The following is a 10,029-nucleotide window of genomic DNA, read 5'->3' as shown; positions in this document are numbered from 1 at the left end:
TTTTGAGACGGAGTCTTGCTCTGTCGACCGGGCTGGAATGCAGTGGTGCAATCTCAGCTCACTGCAACCTCTGCCTCCCAAGTTCAAGCGATTCCTCTGCCTCAGCCTCCGGAGTAGCTAAGATTACAGGCGCCTGCCACCACACCCTGCTAATTTTTTGTATTTTTAGTAGAGATGGGGTTTCACCATGTTGGCCAGGCTAGTCTCGAACTCTTGATCTCATGCTCTGCCCTCCTCAGACTCCCAAAGTGCTAGGATTACAAGCGTGAGCCACCGTGCCCGGCAGAGACCCCGTCTTTACTAAAAATATAAAAATCAGCCAAGCGTGGTGGCGTGGTGGTGCCCAGCTACTTAGGAGGCTGAGGCAGGAGAATCGCTTGAACCCGGGAGGCAGACTTTGCAGTGAGCCGAGATAATGCCACTGCACACTAGCCTGGGTGACAGAGCGAGACTCTGATTCAAAAAAGCTTAGAGTAAAACAGAGCGGAAGAGCAGAAAGTGCACCACTGACCCTGACCCCGGTCCTGTGACTGCTCCCAATTTGCTGTGTGGCTGTCTCTGGGAAATGGGGTTAATAACAGCTCTTGGGTGATTCAGTGAAAGAGTGTTCCTGTAGGGTCTGCTGAGGTCCTTGGCACACATTCATCATCATCATCAAAAGGCATCAAAGGGCCAGGCACCTGACTCATGCCTGTAACTCCAGCACTTTGGGAGGCCGTGGTGGGTGATTGACTGAGCTCAGGAGTTTGAGGCCAGCCTGGACAACATGGTGAAACCTCATCTCTAAAAAAATACAAAAATTAACTGGACATGGTGGTACACACCTGAAGTCCCAACTACTCAGGAGGCTGTGGCAGGAGGATCACCTGAGCCCAGGAGTTGGAGGCTACAGTGAGCCAAGATCATGGCACTGCCCTTCTGCCTGGGCGACATAGCGAGATCCTGTCTCAAAACAAAACAAAACAAAACAAGAAGAGTAATCAGGCCGGGTACGGTGGCTCACGCCTGTAATCCACACACTTTGGGAGGCCGAGGTGGGTGGATCACTTGAGGTCAGGAGTTCGAGACCAGCCTGGCCAACATGGTGACACCCTATCTTTACTAAAAATACAAAAATTAGCTGGGTGTGGTGGCGCCTGTAGTCTCAGCTACTCACGAGGTTGAGGCAGGAGAATTGCTTCAACCCGGGAGATGGAGGTTGCAGTGAGCTGAGATCACGCCACTGCACTCCAGCCTGGGCAACAGAGTGAGACTCTGTCTCAAAAGAAAGGAAGATGAAAGAAGGAAGGAGGGAAGGGAAGGGAAAGGGAAGGGAAAGGGAAGGGAAAGGAAGGGAAAGAAAGGGAAAGAAAGAAAGAAAGCCAGGTGCGGTGGCTCACGCCTGTAATCCCAGCACTCTGGGAGGCCGAGGTGGGTGGATCATGAGGTCAAGAGATTGAGACCATCCTGGCTAACACAGTGAAACTCTGTCTCTACTAAAAATACAAAAAAAATTAGCCGAGCATGGTGGCAGGCGCCTGTGTCCCAGCTACTCGGGAGGCTGAGACAGGAGAATGGCGTGAATCTGGGAGGCGGAACTTGCAGTGAGCTGAGATCGCGCCACTGCACTCCAGACTGGATGACAGAGTAAGACTCTGTCTCAGAAAAAATAAAAAGAAGGAAAGGAAGAAAGAAAGCAACAGAGAGAAGAAAGGAAATCAAAGGGCCAAGAGCACACATGGTTTGTAGAGTGGCAGTGGTGGGGGTACTGGAGCCCCACATGGCACAGTCCTGGGCTTCCCTGCCCTCACATTGTGCCATTATCCTGTCTCAATAAATAATTGGAAGTGTCTGGTATCCTGTTGGAGAGTTTTACAATCTAGGTTTTAGGGTGGAGCAGGGCAGACTGTGATCTTTTTTTTTTTTTAGAGACAGTGTCTTGCTCTGTCAGCCAGGCTGGAGTGCAGTGGCGCAATCATAGCTCACTGCAGCCCCACCCTCCTGGGTTCAAGAAATCCTGCAGCCTCAGCCTCCCAAGTAGCTGGGACTACAAGCCTGTGCCACCACACCCAGTTAATTTTTATTTCTTATAGACATGGGGTCTTTCTATGTTGCACAGGCTGGTCTCCAACCCCCGGCCTCCAGCGGTTCTCCCACCTCAGCCTCCCAAAGCGCATGGATTACAGGCAGGAGTCACCGTGCCTGGCCAAGGTGGTGACTTTAGATCAGAAGGTGGATCTTTTCTGAAGTCTGTCCCAGCCCTTCTCCCATCACTCAAGGTGGTACCCTGGCATCTGGCAGAGCCAACAGCTGCCTTCTCAGGGTCATTGGCCTACCCTTATTTGGGGGTTGCAGGTATGTTGCGATGCAGTTCGAGAGCAGGCTACCATCTACCATCTCCCACCTGGGCTGGAAGGGGTGCTTGGGTTGGCTGTGGGGAAATGACGGCCATCATTGAGACCCACCCTGCCTGTCTATCCTGCCCCCTGCCTGCAGTACCTGAGGTTGTCCAGGAGTGGCCCGCAGGCCTCTCGGGGCAGCGCCAGGGTGAGAGCCCACACCAGGTCATCCACCCGCTGCTCAGCTGCAAACTGCTTCAGCGCAGCGAACACCTGCTCCTTGGCAGTCGGCTGGTCCTCCAAGATTTCATCCACCTGCAAGGAGGGGGTCCTGTGAATGACCAAAAGGGATCCAGAGTGGAACCCTGGAGAACTGCTCTCCTCTTTCCTTTCCTCCCTCAGTTTACCTCCACGGGATGGCTGACGTGGGCATACCACCTGAGTGCTGTGCCCATATCATGCCATTTCTTTTTTTTCTTTTTTTTTTGAAATGGAGTCTCACTCTGTCCCCAGGCTGGAGTGCAGTGGTGTGATCTTGGCTCACTGCAACCTCCACCTCCTGGGTTCAAGTGATTCTCCTGCCTCAGCCTCCTGAGTAGCTGGGATTATAGGCATGCACCACCATGCCCAGCTAATTTTGTATTTTTAGTAGAGACGGGGTTTCTCCATGTTGGTCACACTGGTCTCGAACTTCCGACCTCAGGTGATACACCCGCCTTGGCCTCCCAAAGTGCTGGGATTACAGATGTGAGCCACCACAGCCGGCCACATCATGCCATTTCTAACCTCATATCTGTCCTGCAAAGTGGGCCTGGTCGCATGGTTAGTATCTTCATTTTATTTATTTTATTTAATTTTTTATGTATATTTATTTGTTTATTTATTCGTTCATTTTTGTGACAGAGTCTCACCGTGTCACCCAGGCTGGGGTGCAATGGCTCAATCTCCGCTCACTGCAACCTCTGCCTCCCAAATTCAAGAGATTCTCCTGCCTTAGCCTCTAAAGTAGCTGGGATTACAGGTGCCTGCAACCACACCTGGCTAATTTTTTGTATTTAGTAGAGACGGGGTTTTACCATGTTGGCCAGGCTGATCTCAAACTCCTGACCTCAGGTGACCTACCCACCTTGGACTCCCAAAGTGCTGGGATTACACGTGTCAACCACCGCACCCAGCCAATTTATTTTAGTTTAATTTTTTATAGGCATCGTCTCACTCTGTTGTCTAGGCTGGAGTGCAGTGGTGTGATTATAAGTTACTGCAGCTTCGACCTCCTGGGCTCAAGTGATCCTCCCTCCTTAGCCTCCCGAATAGCTGGGACCACAAGTGTGTGCCTACATGCTTGGCTAATTTTTTTTTTATAATCCCTCATCTACTTAAAGAGACCTGGCTAATTAAAATTTTTTTTTTTTTCTGTAGAGATGGAGTCTTGCTATATTGCCCAGGCTGATCTCAAATTCTGGGTTCAAGTGATCCTTCCACCACGGCCTCCCAAGGTGCTGGGATTACAGGCGTGAGCCACCTCTCTTGGCCAGCATCTTCATTTTCCATGTAAGGAAACTGAGGCTGGTAGAGGTGACGGCGTCATGGGGCGAAAGTGAAAGGTCGGGATTCAAACCCAAAGAGAACTGTTCTAATAAATATTGTAAAGATCAAAGGAATTAATATAAAGGCTTAAAACCATGCCAGGCACTCAGTAATTGCTAGTTACTATTATTATAATACTACACTCCCTTCCATACTGTGTACTGAGAGATCCCACAGAGAACATTCTGGCTCCACAAAAAAAGTCCTGGCACAGGCCGGGCGCGGTGGCTCAAGCCTGTAATCCCAGCACTTTGGGAGGCCGAGACGGGCGGATCACGAGGTCAGGAGTTCGAGACCATCCTGGCTAACATGGTGAAACCGCATCTCTACTAAAAAATACAAAAAGCTAGCCCGGCGAGGTGGCTGGCACCTGTAGTCCCAGCTACTCTGGAGGCTGAGGCAGGAGAATGGCGTGAACCCGGGAGGCGGAGCTTGCAGTGAGCTGAGATCCGGCCACTGCACTCCAGCCCAGGCGACAGAGCGAGACTCCGTCTCAAAAAAAAAAAAAAAAAGAAAAAGTCCTGGCACATTAGCTTAGCCCTGAATTTTGACTCTCTCCAAACTTTTGTTTCTTTGTCTTTGTCCACAAACCAGTTGATACTAATCAAGGCACATCTGTGTGGCCATTGGAAATGAGCGTGCAAATGGACACATTGGAAATGAGCGTGCAAATGGGCACGTTGGAAACGAGCGTGCAAATAGACACGTTGGAAATGAGCGTGCAAATGGGCATGTTGGAAACGAGTGTGCAAATGCTCATGTTGGAAACAAGCGTGCAAATGGGAACATTGGAAACGAAGGTGCAAGTGGTCATGTTGGAAACGAGCGTGCAAAGGGTCATGTTTCTGGAAGGCAGGTTGTTAAATGTGTCCAAAGCCCATCCTTTTACCCAGTGATCTCACATCTAGGAATTTATCTTAGATACATCCTGGCAAGACACATGCACGATGATGTATGAGTGAGGTGGTTCCCCTGTGTATTATTTCTAACACTGAGACGTTGGCAGCAATATAAACATCTGACAGTAGGGGCTAAATAATTGCAGTACATCCATGTGGGAGATATTTGTAGTTTCTTGGCTATCCAGGCCAAAACCAAAGAGGAAAACCTCAGCCGGGCACGGTGGTTCACAACTGTAATCCCAGCACTTTGGGAGGCGGGCAGATCACCTGAGGTGAGGTGTTCAAGACCAGCCTGGCCAACGTGGTGAAACCTCGTCACTACTAAAAATACAAAAATTAGCCAGGCGTGGTGGTGGGTGCCTTTATTCATCCCAGCTACTCCGGAGGCTGAGGCAAGAGAATTGCTTGAACCCAGGAGTCGGAGGTTGCAGTGAGCCGAGATCTTGCCATTGCACTCCAGCCTGGGCAACAAGAGCAAAGACTCCGTCTCAAAAAAAAAAAAAAAAAAGAAAGAAAATCCCAAAGTAGGTGGGAGGCAAGATCCTGGCAGGGCCAGGGGCAGTGGCTTACACCTGTAATCCCAGTGCTTAGGGAGACCAAGGCAGGAGGATTGTTTGAGGCCAGGAATTCAAGACCATCCTGGGCAACACAGCATGACCCCATTTCTACAAAACTTTTTTTTTTTTTTAATTTAGCCAGGCATGGTGGTGCATGCCTGTAGTCTCAGCTACTTGGGAGGCTGAAGTGAGAAGATCACTTGACCTCAGGAAGTTGAGGCTGCAGTGAGCCAAGATTGTGCCACTGCACTATACAGTCTGGGCAACAGATCAAGACCCCATTTCAATAAATAAATATGAAAATAAAACCATGAAATAGGGAGTGATGGCTAAGGAGTGCAAATTTCTTGTCAGAGTGATCAAATTGTTTGAAAATGAATGGCAGTGATGGGTGTTACAATTCTGTGAACGTATTAAAAATCGTCGAATTGCTGACACGTCATACAATTTAGCCACTGAAAGCACATACTCCATGAGACCCCTCCCTTGCTGGCTGAGGGTCTGGTTGTCTCTGAGCACTGACAGCTGGAGCTGACCGTGAAGCAAGGCTGGGCGACTGAGTGAGTCCATGAGTCGTTCATGTCTCCCTCTCTTGAGGACTTGTGGGTGCAACTTCAGCCTGAACTGGGGCTGTCAGGCCCCGCCTCTCTCACCCTCATCCACCTACAAACTTCTCAACAGACTCTACAACCTTCCCTTCCATCTTCTGCTCTCAGAAGCTGAAGAGGCCCCCTTCCAGCCAGGTGCGGTGGGTCACAGCTGTCATCCCAGCACTTTGGGAGGCACAGGTGGGCAGATCATCTGAGGTTAGGAGTTCGAGACCAACCTGGCCAACATGGTGAAACCCCCCATCTCTACTACAAATACAAAAATTAGCTGGGCGTGATGGCAAACGCCTGTAATCCCGGTTACTCGGGAGGCTGAGGCAGGAGAATTGCTTGAGCCTGGGAGGTGGAGGTTGCAGTGAGCCAAGATCGTGCTACTGCATTTCAGCCTGGGTGACAGAGCAAGACTCTGTGTAACAACAACAACAACAAAAATCCTCTTTCCTAGTCAAGGCCAAACCACCAGGCCACAGACACCTCACCATTCCCAGTCTCCACCCTTTCTTCCTGACACCTACTTGTCATTCAGCTTTCAGCTCAAAGATCATCTTATCAGGCCACCCTTTCCTGGCCACCCTGTCAAAGGGGGTTCCATCACTCTCACTTCACCCTGTTTATGCCTCCACTTTATTCATCATCATCTTTTATTTTTTCTTTTCTGGAGGCAGGGTCTTGCTCTGTTGCCCAGGCTGGAGTGCAGTGGTGTGATCACAGCTTCCTGTGGCCTTGAACTCCTGTATTCAAGTGATCCTCCCATCTCCGCCTTCCGAGTAGCCAGGATCGCAGGTGCATGCCACTGTGCTTATTATTTTTTGAGACAAAGTCTCACTCTGTCGCTCACTCTGTTGCTCTGTGCAGCGTCGGGATCTCAGCTCACTGCAACCTCCACCTCCTGAGTTCAAGCAGTTTTCCTGACTCAGCCTCCCAAGTAGCTGGGATTATAGGCAAATGCCACCACATCTGGCTCATTTTTGTAATTTTTGTAGAGATGGGGTTTCACTATGCTGGCCAGGCTGGTCTTGAACTCCTGACCTCAGGTGATCCGCCCACCTCAGCCTCCCAAAGTGCTGGAATTACAGGTGTAAGCCATTGCACCTGGCCTATCATGATCTTTAATAGCTTGTGTATTGATTAAGCCACTTGCTTACTGTCTCTTTCCCTGCAGTAATGTTAGGTGTGAGAAGTCAGGCTCCTTGTCTGTGTTGCTCATGGCTGTTTCCCCTGTCCTGCGTATCATAGGCCCATGATCAATGACTGGTAAATGCATGGTATTCTTTTTCTTTCTTTCTTTCTTTTTTTTTTTTTGAGATGGAGTGTCACTGTTGTTGCCCAGGCTGGAGCATAATGGCATGATCTCGGCTCACTGTAGCCTCCGCTTCCCAGGTTCAAGCGATGCTCCTGCCTCACCCTCCCGAGTAGCTGGAATTACAGGCACCCGCCACCACACCCAGCTCATCTTTTGTGTTTTTAGTAGAGACAGGGTTTCTCCATGTTGGCCAGGCTGGTCTCGAACTCCTGACCTCAGGTGATCCACCCTCCTCAGCCTCCCAATGTGCTGGGTTTACAGGCGTGAGCCACTGTGCTCGGCCTGCATGGTTTTCCGTATCTCTACTTCTCCATTCCCTGCAGCTTATATAAATGTTCAAGTCTCTCTCAAGCTATAAATAAATAAATAACAAGCTGGGCACAGTGGCTCATGCCTATAATCCCAGAGCTTTGGGAGGACGAGATGAGAGGATCGCTTGAGGCCAGGAGTTGGAGACCAGCCTGGGCAACATAACCAGACCCTGTCTCTAAAAAATGAAAAAGTTAGCCAGATGTGGTGGTGCACACCTGTAGTCCCAGCTACTCGGGAGGCTGAGGTGGGAGGATCTCTTGGGTCTGGGAAATCAAGGCTACAGTGAGCCATGATCACACCACTGCGCTCCGGCCTGGGCGACAGAGCAAGACCTGTCTCTATAAATAAATAAACAAACAAACAAATAAATAAAAAACAATCCTCCTTCGATCCCGAAAGCTGCTCATTCTCCTCCCTTCTCTAGTCCAGAGCCATCTACACGTGTTGTTGCTGTACCACTGCCCTTTGCCACTGCAGTTCACTCTTGCACTTGTGGCTCTCCACGACCCTGCTCCGGCCAAGAACACCAGATGGTGACTCCCAGACCTCGATCTTCAGCCCAGAGCTCATTGTTGAACTCCAGAACTGTATATCCACCTGCTTTCTAGATGATTCCAAAAGGGAGGAGAAGTAGCAAGAGGCTTTGAAGGTTTCCAGTCAGAGGCTGCATTCTGTGCACGTCTGAATCCTAGCACAGACACACCATGAGTCTGTGGAACCGTCTGTCTCCCTCACCCAGGTGTGATGCCTGTCCAGCCCCAAGCACAGGGCCTGGCACATATTAGGCACTCGGTGAATATGGATGGGACTGAACCAAAAAGCAGCCTTGCATTGCACTTCCTGCAGGCCCCCAGCTCACCTCTGTTGCCCTCCCTGTGAGCGGGCCAGGCTGGCAGCACCAGCCACCCCCTCCCCATGCCCGCGCCATGCTGAGGAAGGTTGCCGGTTTGGAAATCAAAGTCAGCAGCAACCTCGATTCAAAGGAGAACATGGCTGGCTGCAGAGATGTTTTATGTAAGAAAGAGGAAAAAATAGTTCCTCCCTCCTGGGGCCCGTGCCACAGTACGATTTCGGTGTCAGTTATTACCCAGATGTTCTCAGCCTACATCTAAGCATGAGGTATCATCACGGGACACTAATGGATTTTCTATTAAATATCAGCCACTTCAAGGAGGAAAAACTGGGGCAGGCAGAGAGCGCAGGCGACAATTGGAGGGCGGGTGATTGAAAACCAACCAGTCCGGCGCAGTGTCTCATGCCTGTAATCCCAGCTCTTTGGAAGGCAGAGGCAGGCGGATCACTTGAGGTCAGGAGTTTGAGACTAGCTTGACCAACATGGTGAAACTCCATCTCTACTTCAACTCCTGACCTCCGATGATCCATCTGCCTCGGCCTCCCAAAATGCTGGGATTACAGGTGTGAGCCACTGTGCCCAGCCAAGCCACCAAGCCTGGCTGGTCTCTACTTAAAAAAAATACAAAATTAGCCGGGCGTGGTGGTGCAAGCCTGTAATCCCAGCTACTTGGGAGGCTGAGGCAGGAGAATTGCTTGAATCCAGGAGGTGGAGGTTGCAGTGAGCCGAGATCACACCATTGCACTCCAGCCTGGGCAACAAGAGTGAAACTCTGTCTTGAAAAAAGAAAAAAGATAGAAAGAAAACCAACTGGGCTCCATGGAGGCCCTTCATCTTCCTGAGGCAGTCATTTTTGGAGATTCACTCTCAGCTTTTGTGGGTGCCCAGCAAGCCCTAACTGAAATCCTCCATTCCCCTGTTCCTCCTTGCCTGAAAACACACAGCAACTGGCCTGGGCAGTCTGTCGGATTCTACCCTCAGCGGGGTGCTGCCCAGCCCTGCTCTTGGGCAGGTCTTCTTTTGCATCCTGCCCTCTTTGGGGCTCTGAACGTGCCCCCTTCCAATTCTGCAGGGATCAGATGGAGTCTGGGACAGACCTTTGGTTCCACGGCAGGTGATCTGGGATTGCAGCAGGCATTACTTGCACGCACCAGTATTTCTAGGTCTTTCCTCTTTTCTGGATACACATTAGACTACATTTCCCAGCATCCTTAGGGAACAGCAGTATGACCAGTTCTGACCAATGAGCACTGAGGACAGGTGCTGTCCTAACAGCAGACGCACAATTTTCCATGCTCTCTTCCTCTTCCATAGGGAATCCTGAAGCTTCACATCGAGATGGAGGAGTCTGAAATACTGAGACCTCGTATGGACATCAAGCCACCCTAGGAGGTCTCCTGACCCCCTAGAGGACTCTGTGGTTGAAAAGTAAACTTCTGTAGTGCAAAGGCACTGAGATGTTGATTTTGGATTAGGCATAGTGGCTCACACCTATAATCCCAGCACTTTGGGAGGCTGAGGCAGGAGAACTGCTTGAGGCCAGGAGTTTGAGACTAGCCTGGGCAACATAGCAAGACCTCATCTCTCCA

General features: G+C 50.4%; 1 protein-coding gene across 1 annotated transcript in view; it reads right to left on the bottom strand.

The window, feature by feature from the left end:
• The window catches only part of GRID2IP (glutamate receptor, ionotropic, delta 2 (Grid2) interacting protein), a 68,604-nt gene that overhangs the window by 54,080 nt on the left and 4,495 nt on the right, over nt 1-10,029 (bottom strand). Inside the window, exon 2 of the mRNA XM_011934402.1 lies at nt 2,479-2,633. Coding sequence (XP_011789792.1) covers nt 2,479-2,633 — 155 coding nt within the window. The remainder of the gene's footprint in view (nt 1-2,478; nt 2,634-10,029) is intronic.

Source organism: Colobus angolensis, unplaced genomic scaffold, assembly GCF_000951035.1.
Source record: "Colobus angolensis palliatus isolate OR3802 unplaced genomic scaffold, Cang.pa_1.0 Scaffold135, whole genome shotgun sequence".
NCBI lineage: Eukaryota > Metazoa > Chordata > Mammalia > Primates > Cercopithecidae > Colobus > Colobus angolensis.
This window is presented reverse-complemented; position numbering and strand designations above follow the sequence as displayed.